Raw genomic sequence first — 19,869 nt, 5'->3', positions numbered from 1 at the left:
GAGCCACCCTGACAGAGGCTGTGGCCCTGCTTGAAGACCAGACAGACAGACAGACAGACAGACAGACAGACAGACAGACAGACAGGCAGACAGGCAGACAGGCAGACAGACAGACAGACAGACAGACAGACAGACAGACAGACAGACAGACAGACAGACAGACAGACAGACAGACAGACAGACAGACAGACAGACAGACAGACAGACAGACAGACAGACAGACAGACAGACAGACAGACAGACAGACAGACAGAGTTGGACCCACCTTGACAGAGCGCCATAAGGCTGTGGTCAACAGTAGTCCACTATACTATAGTGCGCCATAGGGGTGTGGTCAACAGTAGTCCACTATACTATAGAGCTCCATAAGGCTGTGGTCAACAGTAGTCCACTATACTATAGAGCTCCATAAGGCTGTGGTCAACAGTAGTCCACTATACTATAGAGCTTCATAAGGCTGTGGTCAACAGTAGTCCACTATACTATAGAGCTCCATAAGTCTGTGGTCAACAGTAGTCCACTATACTATAGAGCTCCATAAGGCTGTGGTCAACAGTAGTCCAAAATACTATAGAGTGCCATTTGGGACACAGGGGGAGACTCATCACGTGATGCTGTGTTATTAGGTGATGGTTTGATTCTTCTGTTTGAATGAATTAAAGCTGTTGTAGTCCTCTCTCTGTGTTTCAACAGGAGCCTCACCAGTCTGCCCTCTGCTGGTGAATAGAAGGAAAGACATACAACAGTTCGCAACAAGATGGAGATAAACTGAGGCTGTTAAACAAAACCTATACTAGTGAAGCATGGTGGTGATGATCAGGATAGCTGATACCAAGCTGCTCTGAGGTCTCCAGAACACAGCTGTGGTCTGATGGGGATGGGGATGGTCAGGACAGCAGATACCAACCTGCTCTGAGGTCTCCAGAACACAGCTGTGGTCTGATGGGGATGGGGATGGTCAGGACAGCAGATACCAAGCTGCTCTGAGGTCTCCAGAACACAGCTGTGGTCTGATGGGGGTGGTGATGGTCAGGACAGCAGATACCAAGCTGCTCTGAGGTCTCCAGAACACAGCTGTGGTCTGATGGGGGTGGATATTGTAGAGAACACCGTCCGTTTCTCTCCCTCATTCTGGAAAGAACATTTTTTTCCCGTCGCCACGGAGTGTCTGTGTTCCTGTTGGCCCCAATATGTTGTGACAAGGGGGTGCAGGAGCAGTGTAGCTTGGTGGACAGCCTCAGTTGTTCTCATACCCAGGCTGACAGCTCATCAGGACCATGGCTGTGTCCCAAAATGGAACCCGAGCTTTTGGTCAAAAGTAACACGCTATGAAGGAAATAGGGGCATATTTGGAACGCTGATTAAATCCACACGAATGCTCCTACCAGGATGCACCTGGAGCCACCGGTAATATGATCCACTAGTCCACCATGTCTGTGTTGTTGACTGAACATGGATCTGACTAGTCCACCATGTCTGTGTTGTAGACTGAACATGGATCTGACTAGTCCATCATGTCTGTGTTGTAGACTGAACATGGATCTGTCTAGTCCACCATGTCTGTGTTGTTGTCTCTGAACATGGATCTGACTAGTCCACCATGTCTGTGTTGTTGTCTCTGAACATGGATCTGACTAGTCCACCATGTCTGTGTTGTTGTCTCTGAACATGGATCTGACTCGTCCACCATGTCTGTGTTGTTGTCTCTGAACATGGATCTGACTAGTCCACCATGTCTGTGTTGTCTCTGAACATGGATCTGACTAGTCCACCATGTCTGTGTTGTAGACTGAACATGGATCTGACTAGTCCATCATGTCTGTGTTGTTGTCTCTGAACATGGATCTGACTAGTCCACCATGTCTGTGTTGTTGTCTCTGAACATGGGTCTGACTATCGTTTCTCCACAGCTCCAATCACAACCCAGAGAGGGGAGAGTTACTTCCTGTCATTACAGGCATGTTCTTCTAAGTGCATCAACAGGTCATTACAGAAAGAATATCTGCTGTTGCAGTTACTTAGTTTAGGCCTCGTCCAATCACCTGTTGGTCCAATCACCTGTTGGTCCAATCACCTGTTAGATAGATTAGAAACGTGAGGAGACCTGAGAGCTTCAGGATGTCTGTGTTCATTATGGTCCTCTGCCAGTCAGTCATATGGGCTCTGTGTGTCACGTCCTGGCCAGTATAAGGGTTAATTGTTATTGTAGTTTGGTCAGGATGTGGCAGAGGGTATTTGTTTTATGTGGTTCAGGGTGGTGTTTTTCTAGAAGGGCATTTGATTTAAGTATTCCGGGGTTTGTTGGGAACTGTTTGAGATTCATGTATTCTATGTTTAGTCTAGGTAGTCTGTTTCTATGTAGAGTTAATTGGGGTGGACTTCCAATTGAAGGCAGCTGTGTGGTGTTGCCTTTGATTGGAAGTCCTATATTAGTTGGGTGTGTTTGTCTGTGTGTTTGTGGGAGATTGTTCCGTGTATAGCGTCAAGCCTTACAGGACTGTTTATTGTCGGTGTGTTTCTTTTTGTATACGTGTTTATTTTGGGTTTGCCTTCTTCCCTTATAATAAAGAAGATGAGTATACACATACCTGCTGCGTTTTGGTCCTCCATTACCAACGACAACCATGACACTGTGTTCATTATGGAAGGCCAGTCAGTATATTTTACATTTTTTATTGAACCTATATTTAACTAGGCAAGTCAGCTTCTTATTTACAGTGACCGCCGACCAAAAGGCCTCCAGCGGGGACGAGGGCTGTGACGAAACACACATGACGACCATAGAGACACCACAACACTACATAAAGGGAGACGACCATAGAGACGACCATAGAGACACTACAACACTACATACAGGGAGACGACCATAGAGACACCACAACACTACATACAGGTAGACGACCATAGAGACGCTACAACACTACATAAAGGTAGACGACCATAGAGACGCCACAACACTACATAAAGGGAGACGACCATAGAGACACCACAACACTACATACAGGGAGATGACCATAGAGACACCACAACACTACATAAATGGAGACGACCATAGAGACACTACAACACTACATACAGGGAGACGACCATAGAGACACCACAACACTACATACAAGGAGACGACCATAGAGACACCACAACACTACATAAAGGGAGACGACCATAGAGACACTACAACACTACATACAGGGAGACGACCATAGAGACACTACAACACTACATACAGGGAGACGACCATAGAGACACTACGACACTACATACAGGTAGACGACCATAGAGACACCACAACACTACATACAGGGAGACGACCATAGAGACACTACGACACTACATACAGGGAGACGACCATAGAGACACTACGACACTACATACAGGGAGACGACCATAGAGACACCACAACACTACATACAGGGAGACGACCATAGAGACACTACAACACTACATACAGGGAGACGACCATAGAGACACTACGACACTACATACAGGTAGACGACCATAGAGACACCACAACACTACATACAGGGAGACGACCATAGAGACACTACGACACTACATACAGGGAGACGACCATAGAGTCACTACGACACTACATACAGGGAGACGACCATAGAGACACTACGACACTACATACAGGGAGACGACCATAGAGACACTACAACACTACATACAGGGAGACGACCATAGAGACACTACAACACTACATACAGGGAGACGACCATAGAGACATAACATCACTACATGAAAGGAGACCTAACCTGCTGACCACACCGCTGGCGTCGCCTGCGTTGCAAAATAAATGTAAACGTACAGTTGTAGTGGGAAGTTTACGTCCACTCAGGTTGGAGTCATTAAAACCCGTTTTTCAACCACTCCACACATTTCTTGTTAACAAACTATAGTTTTGGCAAGTCGGTTAGGACATCTACTTTGTGCATGACACAAGTCATTGTCACGCTCTGACCTATGAGAGCTGTTTTTTTCTCTGGTTAGTTAGGTCAGGGTGTGATATGGGTGGGCAGTCTATGTTTTTTGTTTCTATGTTTTGTTCTTGTTTTATATTTCTAGGTTGAGTTTTGGGTTGATCTCCAATTAGAGGCAGCTGGTTCGTGTTGTCTCTAATTGGAGATCATATTTAAGTTGGGTTTTGTCTATGGTGTTTTGTGGGTAGTTGTTTTCCGTTTTGTGATTGCTGCCTGACGGAACTGGTTGCTGTCGTTTTTTGCTTCTTTGTAAAGTGTTTCATTTTTTCATTAAATAATAATCATGAGCACTCAACACGCTGCGCATTGGTCCCCTTCATATGACGACTGCCGTTACAGTCATTTTTCCAACAATTGTTTACAGACAGATTATTTCACTTATAATTCACTGTATCACAATTCCAGTGGGTCAGAAGTTTACATACACTAAGTTGACTGTGGCTTTAAACAGCTTGGAAAATTCCAGAAAATGATGTCATGGCTTTAGAAGCTTCTGATAGTCTAATTGACATAATTTGAGTCAATTGGAGGTGTACCTGTTTATGTATTTCAAGGCCTACCTTCAAACTCAGTGCCTCTTTGCCTGACATCATGGGAAAATCAAAAGAAATCAGCCACAACCTCAGAAAAAAAATTGAAGACCTCCACAAGTCTGGTTCATCCTTGGGAGCAATTTCCAGAAGCCTGAAGGTACCACATTTATCTGTACAAACAATAGTACGCAAGTATAAACACCCTGGGACCACGCAGCCATCATACCGCTCAGGAAGGAGACGCGTTCTGTCTCCTAGAGATCAATGTACTTTGGTGAGAAAAGTGCAAATCAACCCCAGAACAACAGCAAAGGACCTTGTGAAGATGCTGGAGGAAACGGGTACAAAAGTATCTATATCCACAGTACAACGAGTCCTATATCGACATAACGAGAAAGGCCGCTCAGCAAGGAAGAAGCCACTGCTCCAAAACTGCCATAAAAAAGACAGACTACGGTTTGCAACTGTGCATGGGGACAAAGATCTGTCACGTCCTGACCATAGTAAGCTGTTATTTTCTATGGTAGAGTAGGTCAGGGCGTGACAGGGGGTGTTTGTCTGTTTTTGTATTTCTATGTTCAGTTTCTAGTTTTGTATTTCTATGTTGGTGTTGTTTGGGTTGATCTCCAATTGGAGGCAGCTGATCCTCGTTACCTCTAATTGGAGGTCATATTTAAGTTGATGTTTGTCCCACTTGTTTTTGTGGGTGATTATCTTTTGAGTAGTGTGTTTTCCTCTCTGCGTCACGGTTTGTTGTTTTTTGTGTTTCAAGTAAATGTATGTATTGCATTTAGTTTCACGGAATAAATAAATATGTGGAATTACGAACACGCTGCATTTTGGTCCGATCCTTCAAACAGCCATGACAAGATTGTACTTTTTGGAGAAATGTCCTCTGGTCTGATGAAACAAAAATAGAACTGTTTAGCAATAATGACCATTGTTATGTTTGGAGGAAAAAGGGAGAGGCTTGCAAGCCGAAGAACACCATCCCAACCTTGAAGCACGGGGGTGGCAGCATCATTTTGTGGAGGTTCTTTGCTGCAGGAGGGACTGGTGCACTTCACAAAATAGATTGCATCATGAGGAAAGAAAATTATGTGGATATATTGAAGCAACATCTCAAGACATCAGTCAAGAAGTTAAAGCTTGGGTCTTCCAAATGGACAATGACCCCAAGCATACTTCCAAAGTTGTGGTAAAATGGCTTAAGTCAAGGTATTGGAGTGGCCATCACAAATTCCTGACCTCAATCCTATAGAAAATCTGTGGGCAGAACTGAAAAACCGTGTGCGAGCAAGGTGGCCAACAAACCTGACTCAGTTACACCAGCTCTGTCAGGAGGAATGGGACAAAATTCACCCAACTTATTGTGGGAAGCTTGTGGAAGGCTACCCGAAATGTTTGACCCAAGTTAAACAATTCCAAGGCAATGTTACCGAATACTAATTGAGTATATGTAAACTTCTGACCCACTGGGAATGTGATGAAAGAAATAAAAGCTGAAATAAATAATTCTCTCTACTATTATTCTGACATTTCACATTCTTAAAATAAAGTGGTGATCCTAACTGACCTAAGACAGGAATTCTTACTAGGATTAAATGTCAGGAATTGTGAAAAACTGAGTTTAAATGTATTTGGCTAAGGTTTATGTAAACTTCCGACTTCAACTGTATATTACTATAGATGTGGATCTCTAATAATACCACCATTCTGTACATTTAGCTTTTCCTCTTAGATTAACAAAATATAGACAAGTTTCCAATATATTAGAAACCAACCAAATGAACTTGATCAGTCACATGACTCTGCGTAATGTCGTGCGTCACCACTTCACAGGAGCGCCATTTCAATGTATACTTGTGTTTTTTTGTGGTTTTTTTGGCAGAAATGCTTTTTGGAACATGTGAACTTTCATGTGCCTTAATAACAAATGTGTACGCCATCTGTAAATACAAATACAATTGTTAAATTACGAGCCTAGTTGGTTTAGCCACAGAAAAAGCCAGCAACCTTCCCTCTAGCCATGATTGGCTGAGATAATGAGTGGGCTGGACATGCCGAGAGATGAGTTCTGATTGGTCCGCCATGTAGTGCGTTTCTGTCTATAACATGAGCTGGTCAGTATGTGTAGGTCATCCTTTCTAACGAGGCTTTTAATAAATATATCACATAGTAGAACAGAATAAGTGTTGCTCTCCACTTTCTGGAGGACCGAGTTTAGAAATCAGTGGAATTAGAGTATGATAGCTAAGGAGATGGAGAAAATTCTGGCGTTTGATTGCAAATATGCAGACGGAGTCAAAAAGAGAACACACAGAAGGCTGTTGTATAAAACACCTGTTACATCTTCAAACTAAGGGCGACCATGGTAACCGTGACAGAGAGGGAGAAGCGTCCATCCATACCTGTCTCCGGATTACATCTTCAAACTAAGGGCGACCATGGTAACCATGACAGAGAGGGAGAAGCCTCCATCCATGTATACGGGTAAGATAGTCTAGCTAGCTACATTTTCAGATATTACACGTTTCACATTTATTCAGAAAGTCGTTTTCATTTCAAGTTAAAGTGTACTGTTAGCTAGCTAGCACACGTTAGCTGGCTGGCTAGCTAGCTAACGTTATGTGTATGATCTGTGTAGTAATATTATTCGTATCTCAGAGCAATTTGCATTGCTAGTTATAGCCTAATGTTAGATAGCTAACATTGAACCTGGTTGGTTATCTACCTGCAGATTCATGCAGGGTAGTAACATCATGAGTTGGGATTATGTTTAATTGTTTAGCTAAATAGCTAGCTAAACAAAAGACTCCACTATGCAAGTAAACATTTCAATAGAATATTCACGATGTCACTGCGACAACTGTTGATAGACGTAGCTGGTAAATTTGCTCAATCTACTCTGATTTCAGAGCACTCTGGTCTGAGTCTGACAGAGCACAGAACCACTGGCAAATTTATGAACGATCAACACCCGTTGAATATGGTCGGTGTCGGTAAACATTGACAAAAAAAGCATAATTAAATTGTTGCCAGCAGCACAGTTACAGTCACCAACGCTCTGGATAACATGAAAACAGCCTAACCAGCTCTGCTAGGGGGAGTAAAATGGTCAGAGTGAGGTGTTCTCTCATTATGTGTCTGGAAGTAGCTAGCAAGCTAGCCAACATTAGCCACTTATGTTGGGTGATTGACTGCTGTGAGGTCAGAATGCTGGGATCAACCCTACTCCTCGGCCAGAGTATATCCAGTGTGAGATCAGAACGCTGGGATCAACCCTACTCCTCGGCCAGAGTGTCCAGTGTGAGGTCAGAACGCTGGGATCAACCCTACTCCTCGGCCAGTGTCCAGTGTGAGGTCAGAACGCTGGGATCAACCCGACTCCTCGGCCAGAGTGTCCAGTGTGAGGTCAGAACGCTCCAAATGGACAATCTGACAACGCTCTGAGTTTACGAACGCCCAGAGCACACTCTGGCACTCCAGATTACATTTATGAACACACCCATAGTATAAACCAGCCTTTAGTCTTGAAATCGTTGGTTGTTTAGTACACAGCCTCACATGTGAATCCTTAAAGAGATGGGTGGGGTTAAAGCTTAAGACGGTGTGAACGATGCTGAATGGGTGTAGACAAAGGAAGAGCTCTCCAGAAGGTACCAAAAATATTCAAGGGCCATTTTCTCAAAAGTGAGGTTACAAGTTTATCAACTTTCAAAGCAAAAATACTTTCCCATTGTTCCTCAACTGTAGTGTCTGATAGACCATTTTCTAGCTCTTCTACTTCTCTCCAATGTAAAATACACCATTTCAAATGTTGCTACATAAGACTGAACCAGTCGGTCACATATACTTTAATGATTGTCAGCGTGAACAACAGGCTCACAGAGGAAACCAACCCAATACAATATAACTAGTGTGACGTTCGTCGTTAGGAGGAGACCAAGGCTGGCTAGCTGGGTGTTGGGGTTCATCATATTTATTGATAAATGAGAACCAGAAAAAAAACAATACAACGAACGAAAAGCTAGGCGTACAAACACATGCAACACAAAGACAAGATCCCACACTGAAGGAGGGGAAAAAGGGCTGCCTAGGTATGAATCCCAATCAGAGACAACGATAGACAGCTGCCTCTGATTGGAAACCATACTAGGCCAATCAAAGGAAAAAAAATAACATAGAAATATATGACATAGAATGCCCACCCCACACCCTGACCTAACCAAACAGAGGAAAACGTCTCTCTCAGGTCAGGGCGTGACAGCTAGTGTCAAAGAGACACTACCAAATGGCACCCTATTCCTTATATAGTGCACTACTTTAGACCAGAGCCCTATGGCACCCTATTCCTTATATAGTGCACTACTTTAGACCAGAGCCCTATGAGCCTCCAGAGAGAGAGAGAGAGAGAGAGAGACACTACTTTAGACCAGAGCCCTATGAGCCTCCAGAGAGAGAGAGAGACACTGCTTCTACAGGTCTGAACAGAAGCCTCTGATGGGCTGATAGGTAGATAACACAGTATTAACAGGAAAGAGGGCTCTGACAAACAACAACAATGAGATAACCTGGTGAACGCGTCCCAAAAGGCACCCTATTCCCTTTATATAGTGGGAACAGAGTCCTATTTGGGACGCGGCCTGAGGCACTAACATGTGGTGATTAGATTTACATTTACATTTACATTTAAGACATTTAGCAGACGCTCTTATCCAGAGCGACTTACAAATTGGTGCATTCACCTTATAATATCCAGTGGAACAACCACTTTACAATAGTGCATCTAAATCTTTTAAGGGGGGGTTAGAAGGATTACTTTATCCTATCCCAGGTATTCCTTGAAGAGGTGGGGTTTCAGGTGTCTCCGGAAGGTGGTGATTGACTCCGCTGTCCTGGCGTCGTGAGGGAGCTTGTTCCACCATTGGGGTGCCAGAGCAGCGAACAGTTTTAGATCACCCATATGCGCTGATAAAGGTGTATTCTACCTGTTACAGTCAGGAAACCAACCCATTACATTACAGTCAGGAAACCAACCCATTACACTACAGTCAGGAAACCAACCCTTTACATTACAGTCAGGAAACCAACCCATTACATTAGTCAGGAAACAAACCCATTACATTGACAACACATGACTTCTTCTATGGGTTCCCTGTATCTACCACCAGACTGACCTGATATCAGATCATGATGAACCACAGTGAACCCATCATGAACCCTGTATCTACCACCAAACTGACCTGATATCAGATCATGATGAACCACAGTGAACCCATCATGAACCCTGTATCTACCACCAAACTGACCTGATATCAGCCAGATCATGATGAACCACAGTGAACCCATCATGAACCCTGTATCTACCACCAAACTGACCTGATATCAGATCATGATGAACCACAGTGAACCCATCATGAACCCTGTATCTACCACCAGACTGACCTGATCTGCACACCTCTACCCACATGTCTGTGTGAGACCCCACTAAACAGGAAGAGACCTCCCAGCCACCACTAGTCCACTTCACTAGAGACGGACAACCAATCAGAGGTTGACGCCTCCTGACCTGGTGAAAGAGAATCATTGAAGAATGATCAAGAGGCTGAACAAACAGTACTAGGTGCATTGGTAAGGCTGTATACGCATCAGAGTGTGTGTGTGTGTGTGTGTGTGTGTGTGTGTGTGTGTGTGTGTGTGTGTGTGTGTGTGTGTGTGTGTGTGTTTTTAATTCAGGTCTACCTGTATTATACAGTTCTGTAATACTTGTATTTTTAATAATATCATATATTTGGTATGATATGGCACTTTCACCATCGGATCACCAAGACCTGTAAATACATCGACACTCTGAACACATCAACCTGCCTTCACAAGGTCCCTGTTTTACAATGACATAATCAGAGAGTGTAAACGGATGTCTGGTTGCCTCATCTCAGTAAATAGACAGAGATTTGTAGTTTAACAAGTCATTGCATGGATAGATTTTGTTTTGGCCACGACTTGGACTGGACTCCAGACTCAACCCGTTCTACTGGGGACTCGACTTGAGACTCAGACCTCACGACTTGGACTGGACTCCAGACTCAACCCGTTCTACTGGGGACTCGACTTGAGACTCAGACCTCACGACTTGGACTGGACTCCAGACTCAACCCGTTCTACTGGGGACTCGACTTGAGACTCAGACCTCACGACTTGGACTGGACTCCAGACTCAACCCGTTCTACTGGGGACTCGACTTGAGACTCAGACCTCACGACTTGGATTGGACTCCAGACTCAACCCGTTCTACTGGGGACTCGACTTGAGACTCAGACCTCACGACTTGGTTCTTTTAAAAATATATATATATATTTCACCTTTATTTAACCAGGTGGCCAGTTGAGAACAAGTTCTCATTTACAACTGCTACCTGGCCAAGATAAAGCAAAGCAGTGTGACACAAACAACAACAACACAGAGTTACACATGGAGTAAACAATAAACAAGCCAATAACACAATAAACAAGTCAACGACACAGTAGAAAAAAAAGAAAGTCTATATACAGTGTGTGCAAAAGGCATGAGGAGCCTCTAGTAACAGTGACTTGGCTCCACCTCTGCTGTACAGCGGACAGGGTGACATCAGGAACAGACAATATCTGTATGACTGTCGTAGAAACAACTGGTCCACTCATATAGAACAGACTGCCTTTCCCCACCATGACACCAAGGATGCAGCCCAAATCACACCCTGGTCTCTGTACATCTAGTATAAAGTAGTGCACTGTATAGGGAACAGGGTGCCATCAGGGACGCAGGCCCCGTCTCTCCACTCTGCGACTCTGGATCAGCAGGACTGACAGACGGATCTTTCATTCCTCTGCCATTGTCTCCAGAGCTGTATCAGCCTCCGCCAGTCACCAGCAGCACATGGGGCTCTGGCATCAGAGCAGGTCAGCCCGTCACCAGCAGCACATGGGGCTCTGGCATCAGAGCAGGTCCGCCCGTCACCAGCAGCACATGGGGCTCTGCATCAGAGCAGGGCATCACCGCACTATTACATTTACATCATTTAGCAGACGCTCTTATCCAGAGCGACTTACAAATTGTGCATTCACCTTATGATATCCAGTGGAACAACCACTTTATAATAGTACATCTATATCTTTTGGGGGGGGGGGTTAGAAGGATTACTATATCCTATCCCAGGTATTCCTTAAAGAGGTGGGTTTTCAGGTGTCTACGGAAGGTGGTGATTGACTCAGCTGTCCTGGCGTCGTGAGGGAGCTTGTTCCACCATTGGGGTGCCAGAGCAGCGAACATTGCATGTATAAACTATCTGTTTATCTCCAGAACAGAACCGGCTCAGGAGGAGGACGAGTCACAACGCTATCGCTAGGGTCACTACAATGCTACGACACATGACTGGCCTACCAGCCTTCTCGCCAATGCTATCGCTAGGGTCACTACAATGCTACGATACATGACTGGCCTTACCAGCCTTCTCCCCAACGCTATCGCTAGGGTCACTACAATGCTACGACACATGACTGGCCTACCAGCCTTCTCCCCAACGCTATCGCTAGGGTCACTACAATACTACGACACATGACTGGCCTTACCAGCCTTCTCCCCAACGCTATCGCTAGGATCACTACAATGCTACGACACATGACTGACCTTCCAGCCTTCTAACCCAACGCTATCACTAGCGTCACTACAATGCTACGACACATGACTGGCCTACCAGCCTTCTAACCCAACGCTATCGCTAGGGTCTCTACAATGCTACGACACATGACTAGCCTTACCAGCCTTCTCCCCAACGCTATCGCTAGGGTCACTACAATGCTACGACACATGACTGGCCTTACCAGCCTTCTCCCTAAACGCTATCGCTAGGGTCACTACAATGCTACGACACATGACTGGCCTACCAGCCTTCTCCCCAACGCTATCGCTAGGTTCACTACAATGCTATGACACATGACTGGCCTTACTAGCCTTCTCCCCAACGCTATCGCTAGGGTCACTACAATGCTACGACACATGACTGGCCTACCAGCCTTCTAACCCAACGCTATCGCTAGGGTCACTACAATGCTACGACACATGACTGGCCTACCAGCCTTCTCCCCAATGCTATCGCTAGGGTCACTACAATGCTACAACACATGACTGGCCTACCAGCGTTCTCCCCAACGCTATCGCTAGGGTCACTACAATGCTACGACACATGACTGGCCTACCAGCCTTCTCCCCAACGCTATCGCTAGGGTCACTACAATGCTACGACACATGACTGGCCTTACCAGCCTTCTCCCCAACGCTATCGCTAGGGTCACTACAATGCTACGACACATGACTGGCCTTCCAGCCTTCTAACCCAACGCTATCACTAGCGTCACTACAATGCTACGACACATGACTGGCCTACCAGCCTTCTAACCCAACGCTATCGCTAGGGTCACTACAATGCTACGACACATGACTGACCTTACCAGCCTTCTCCCCAACGCTATCGCTACGGTCACTACAATGCTACGACACATGACTGGCCTTACCAGCCTTCTCCCCAACGCTATCGCTAGGGTCACTACAATGCTACGACACATGACTGGCCTTCCAGCCTTCTAACCCAACGCTATCACTAGCGTCACTACAATGCTACGACACATGACTGGCCTACCAGCCTTCTAACCCAACGCTATCGCTAGGGTCACTACAATGCTACGACACATGACTGACCTTACCAGCCTTCTCCCCAACGCTATCGCTACGGTCACTACAATGCTACGACACATGACTGGCCTTACCAGCCTTCTCCCTAAACGCTATCGCTAGGGTCACTACAATGCTACGACACATGACTGGCCTACCAGCCTTCTCCCCAACGCTATCGCTAGGTTCACTACAATGCTACGACACATGACTGGCCTTACCAGCCTTCTCCCCAACGCTATCGCTAGGGTCACTACAATGCTACGACACATGACTGGCCTACCAGCCTTCTCCCCAACGCTATCGCTAGGTTCACTACAATGCTACGACACATGACTGGCCTTACCAGCCTTCTCCCTAAACGCTATCGCTAGGGTCACTACAATGCTACGACACATGACTGGCCTACCAGCCTTCCAACCCAACGCTATCGCTAGGGTCACTACAATGCTACGACACATGACTGGCCTACCAGCCTTCTAACCCAACGCTATCGCTAGGGTCACTACAATGCTACGACACATGACTGGCCTACCAGCCTTCTAACCCAACGCTATCGCTAGGGTCACTACAATGCTACGACACATGACTGGCCTACCAGCCTTCTCCCCAATGCTATCGCTAGGGTCACTACAATGCTACAACACATGACTGGCCTACCAGCGTTCTCCCCAACGCTATCGCTAGGGTCACTACAATGCTACGACACATGACTGGCCTCACCAGCCATCTCCCCAACACTATCGCTAGGGTCACTACAATGCTACGACACATGACTGGCCTTACCAGCCTTCTCCCCAATGCTATCGCTAGGGTCACTACAATGCTACGACACATGACTGGCCTTACCAGCCTTCTCCCCAACGCTATCGCTAGGGTCACTACAATGCTACGACACATGACTGGCCTTACCAGCCTTCTCCCTAAACGCTATCGCTAGGGTCACTACAATGCTACGACACATGACTGGCCTTACCAGCCTTCTCCCCAATGCTATCGCTAGGGTCACTACAATGCTACGACACATGACTGGCCTACCAGCCTTCTAACCCAACGCTATCGCTAGGGTCACTACAATGCTACGACACATGACTGGCCTACCAGCCTTCTCCCCAACGCTATCGCTAGGGTCACTACAATGCTACAACACATGACTGGCCTACCAGCGTTCTCCCCAACGCTATCGCTAGGGTCACTACAATGCTACGACACATGACTGGCCTTACCAGCCTTCTCCCCAACGCTATCGCTGATGTCATTCTCCAGTTAGTGCGTTGTCATGTTTTCTGAAGCACTAAGAGAACCAGAGAACGAGACTGTTTGTCTCCCAGAATGGAACGGCCTTAGAACGAGGACGTTACCACACTAGGTCACTGACATGGTTCACCAACCAGCCTTCTCCCTAAACGCGCCGCTGACGTCAGTCTCTAACTCCCACGCAGGTCCCAACTCATTCCACGGAGGGTCGAGTGTCTGCAGGTTTTCGTTCCTCCCTTGTACTTGATGACTTCAGGTCCCTAACGAGTAAAGAAGTCCCCTCCCCTGGCCGACTAAGCCCTCCATGGAATGAGTCTGCCCCCCCCCCCCCTAACCTCCACTGTTTCTAAAGCAGAAGGAGAGACAGTGATATTAAACACGGGACTTCAGAAGTGCGTTAGTAAACAGCACCACTCAAGATGCCATGAAGATGCAGTCAGCGGGCAATCTACAAGTCTCCACAGGCCAAACCACAAGTCCCTTTTAAGATAATCTGTGTTCCAAATGGTACCCTATTCCCTATATAGTGCACTACTTTAGACCAGGGCCACTACATAGGGAATAGGGTGCTGCACTACTTTAGACCAGGGCCACTACATAGGGAATAGGGTGCTGCACTACTTTAGACCAGGGCCACTATATAGCGAATAGCGTGCTGCACTACTTTAGACCAGGGCCACTATATAGGGAATAGGGTGCTGCACTACTTTAGACCAGGGCCACTATATAGGGAATAGGGGGCTGCACTACTTTAGACCAGGGCCACTAGCATAGGGAATAGGGTGCTGCACTACTTTAGACCAGGGCCACTACATAGGGAATAGGGTGCTGCACTACTTTAGTCCAGGGCCACTATATAGGGAATAGGGTGCTGCACTACTTTAGACCAGGGCCACTATATAGGGAATAGGGGGCTGCACTACTTTAGACCAGGGCCACTACATAGGGAATAGGGTGCTGCACTACTTTAGACCAGGGCCACTACATAGGGAATAGGGTGCTATTTGAGACATAACCATAGTCATTTCCAGGAAACTGTAATTCAGCGACACCATTACCTCAGAACCTGTTTCTCCAGAATCTTGAGTCCACTAGGATCTAATCTTACATCCCAAATAGCACCCTATTCCCTATATATATAGGGGCACTTCTTTAACCAGAGCCCATAGGGCACTATGTAGCAAATAGTGTACCATTTGGGACTCTTACCCTAGAGCAAGGCTTTTAGTTTGTTTGTTCTCTCCCTAAAACCACTCCTTGACTTATAGACACTAGAGATGACTGGTGTTGAGGTCCCTTTATAGCCACAGACTAGATCAGCCATTAACTCTGTGTTTAGTTAGATCAGGCTGAATGCTGTGGAGGCTGTAATGAGGGATTACATTCAACAACTAACAACTATTCCACAATCCTATCACTTTATTGTGTTTCACTACCAAGGTTTTCCCTATCAAATATCATTATGTGGATGTCAATGTCATGTACATTTGCATTATAACCGTTTATAACAGTATAACTGTACAGTGAAGCTACATGTGCAGCTAACAGATTAGCATAATAACACGACGCCAAGGAAAGTCTGCAGAAAATGTTTGTGTGTGAATTTACTGAACAGTGAATGAGCTTCAATGTAGGTTATTAACCGAGAAGAACAGAGCAGGGAAAAAGAGTAAAGTCCCATATGAACAGGCAAAAGTTGACATGTCAATTTACTTGTAGTTTTATATATATATATATATATATATATATATATATATATATATATATATGTTTATTAAGGTTAGGGTCTAAATCCTGCGTTACGGACGGAATAAGTGAAAGCAAAACTTTCCCTCCACGTTGTTGCGACACATAATACTGTAGTCCAGTTGCTAAATAACACAAAACAAACTGTGTGTAATGTCAGAAAGCGGGATTATTCTCCATGACCAGCTGTATAAATGTTAAATGTTAAATGAAAGTGTTTTTCCTCAGCAGTGTACCTGTTTCCAGGTAAAGGAAGGTCCTCACCTGTGGGTCTCGGCGGTCACCTGAGGTGGAAGCCATGTTGAACAGCTCTCTACTCCGCTGCTCAGACTCCCAGTCGGATATAAAATATGAATTATCACACAGCTATAATATTATATTAATATTATTATTAAAATCCCGACATCAAGTCCTTCGTCTTCAACAAGTTTCGCGCTCGAAGGTCCTGATATTTCCCGGGCAAAACGCTCTGTGGCGCGAGACGGGCTGTAGTGGCATTCTATGGAGCGTGCAGGTAGAGTTGCCTGGCTCAGTTATTACCCAGGGAATATTACCCAGAGGGTATTACCCAGGGTTTATAACCCAGGGGTTATTACCCAGTGGTTATTACCCAGGGGATATTACCCAGGGGGTTATTACCAGGGGGCATTACCCAGAGGGTATTACCCAGTGGTTATTTCCCAGAGATTATTACCCAGGGGTTATTACCCGGGGATTATTACCCGGGGTTTATTACCCAGAGGTTATTACCCAGGGGTTATTGCCCGGAGGTTATTACCCAATAACCCAGGGGTTATTACCCATTGGTTATTACCCGGAGGTTATTTCCCGGGGGTTATTACCTGAGGGTTAGTACCCGGGGGTTATTACCCAGGGGTTATTACCCGGTGGTTATCACCCAGTGGTTATTACCCGGAGGTTATTGCCCTGGGGTTATTACCCTGGCTGACTCACTGGTAGGTGTATAGTTACTACCCGGTGGTTATTACCCCTACTGGCTCACTGGTAGGTGTATAGTTACTACCCAGTGGTTATTACCCAGTGGTTATTACCCTGTGGTTACTACCCAGTGGTTATTACCCCGACTGCCTAAAACATGTTTGGAAAATAATTCTAACAAAGATAGTGAATTAGCTAAATATGGGGTTCTGGGCATATTCAGCAAACAGGTCGGCCTATCTGTCAAATAGCCTAATAATTTCATATTTTTATTATGAATAATTAGAACGTTATTTCTCATGGAAAAATATGATATAATTTGTATATTAACAAATGTCTGTGATATAAGGGTTTGTTGTCCTAACACCCTCCTACACTACGTTACAGTGTGGTCATTATGTTTCTGGACCTCTAGAGGGTGCCAGAGTACAGCATTTAGGCCGGTCAATTCCACTGTTGACGACTGTTGACCCCTGTTGACGACTGTTGACCCCTGTTGACGACTGTTGATCCCTGTTGACCCCTGTTGACGACTGTTGACCCCTGTCGACCCCTGTCGACGACTGTCGACGACTGTCGACGACTGTCGACCCCTGTCGACGACTGTTGACGACTGTTGACCCCTGTTTACCCCTGTTGACCCCTCTCTAATCCTGTTATATCAGCACAGAGAGCACTCATACTATGGCTTCCCTGTCTCTATATTTATGAACACTGGGGAGGGAACTATACTGTTGTAATATATGATAGGGTTTGATATGCTACACGTTACAAGGAAACCATAGCTTCAGTTAGCATATTTGTTGTCTGCTTACTGTGAGTGTTTATCGAGGTGCAGCTGTGAGTTCTGCAGAGCTTTAGTCTCAGTTACGGTGCACCTCCGTACAGCGAGCTAGACGGACTGCTACAACAGTAGAATAACCCCATTGATGAGCAGGGGGCCCCAGACAGGACTACAGATCTGAGTCTATAAAAACAGTAGAATAACCCCATTGATGAGCAGGGGGCCCCAGAGAGGACTACAGATCTGAGTCTATAACAACAGTAGAATAACCCCATTGATGAGCAGGGGGGCCCCAGAGAGGACTACAGATCTGAGTCTATAACAACAGTAGAATAACGTCTGTCCCATCCTAACCCCTAACACCACCCTGTTCCCTGTCCCACCCTAACACCACCCTGCTCCCTGTCCAACCCTAACACCACCCTTCTCCCTGTCCTACCCTAACACAACCCTGTTCCCTGTCCCACCCTAACACCACCCTGTTCCCTGTCCCACCCTAACACCACCCTGCTCCCTGTCCTACCCTAACACCACCCTGTTCCCTGTCCCACCCTAACACCACCCTGCTCCCTGTCCCACCCTAACACCACCCTGCTCCCTGTCCCACCCTAACACCACCCTGCTCCCTGTCCCACCCTAACACCATCCTGCTCCCAGTCCCACACTAACACCACCCTGCTCCCTGTACCACCCTAACACCACCCTGCTCCCTGTCCCACCTTAACACCACCCTGCTCTCTGTCCCATCCTAACACCACCCTAACACCACCCTGCTCCCTGTCCAACCCTAACACCACCCTGCACCCTGTCCCACCCTAACACTACCCTGCTCCCTGTCCCACCCTAACACCACCCTGCTCCCTGTCCATTCCTAACACCACCCTGCTCCCTGTCCCACCCTAACACCACTCTAACACCACCCTTCTCCCTGTCCCACACCACCCTGCTCCCTGTCCCAACCTAATACCACCCTACACCCTGTCCCGCCCTAACACCACCCTTCCCCCTGTCCCAACCTAACACCACCCTGCTCCCTGTACCACCCAAACACCACCCTGCTCCCTGTACCACCCTAACACCACCCTGTCCCACCCTAACACCACCCTAACACCACCCTGTCCCACCCTAACACCACCCTTCACCCTGTCCCAACCTAACACCACCCTGTTCGCTGTCCCACCGTAACACCACCCTGTTCCCTGTACCACCCTAACACCACCCTGCTCCCTGTCCCACCCTAACACCACCCTAACACCACCCTGCTCCCTGTCCCACCCTAACACCACCCTGCTCCCTGTCCCACCCTAACACCACCCTGTTCCCTGTCCCACCCTAACACCACCCTGATCCCTGTCCCACCCTAACACCACCCTGTTCCCTGTCCCACCCTAACACCACCCTGCTCCCTGTCCCACCCTAACCCCTAACACCACCCTGCTCCCTGTCCCAACCTAACACCACCATGTTCGCTGTCCCACCCTAACACCACCCTGTTCCCTGTCCCACCCTAACACCACCCTGAATCCCTGTCCCACCCTAACACCACCCTGATCCCTGTCCCGCCCTAACACCACCCTGCTCCCTGTCCCACCCTAACACCACCCTGCTCCATTTACCACCCTAACACCACCCTTCTCCCTGTCCCACCCTAACACCACCCTGCTCCCTGTCCCACCCTAACACCACCCTGCTCCCTGTCCCACCATGTCCCACCCTAACACCACCCTTAACACCACCATGTCCCACCCTAACACCACCCTGTCCCACCCTAACACCACCCTTTCCCTGTCCCAACCTAACACCACCCTGTTCTCTGTCCCATCCTAACACCACCCTAACACAACCCTGCTCCCAGTCCCACCCTAACACCACCCTGCTCCCTGTCCCACCCTAACACCACCCTGCTCCCTGTCCCACCTTA

At 46.8% G+C, this 19,869-nt stretch overlaps 1 protein-coding gene across 1 annotated transcript in view; it reads right to left on the bottom strand.

Moving 5' to 3' along the window:
* Positions 1 to 16,750, bottom strand: part of LOC106577222 (ankyrin-3) — a 587,325-nt gene extending 570,575 nt beyond the window's left edge. Inside the window, exon 1 of the mRNA XM_045701215.1 lies at positions 16,490 to 16,750. Within this exon, the coding sequence (XP_045557171.1) occupies positions 16,490 to 16,525 (36 nt within the window). The 5' untranslated portion in view covers positions 16,526 to 16,750. The remainder of the gene's footprint in view (positions 1 to 16,489) is intronic.
* Positions 16,751 to 19,869: the final 3,119 nt, after the last annotated feature.

Source organism: Salmo salar, chromosome ssa18 (genome assembly GCF_905237065.1).
Source record: "Salmo salar chromosome ssa18, Ssal_v3.1, whole genome shotgun sequence".
NCBI classification, from domain to species: domain Eukaryota; kingdom Metazoa; phylum Chordata; class Actinopteri; order Salmoniformes; family Salmonidae; genus Salmo; species Salmo salar.
This window is presented reverse-complemented; position numbering and strand designations above follow the sequence as displayed.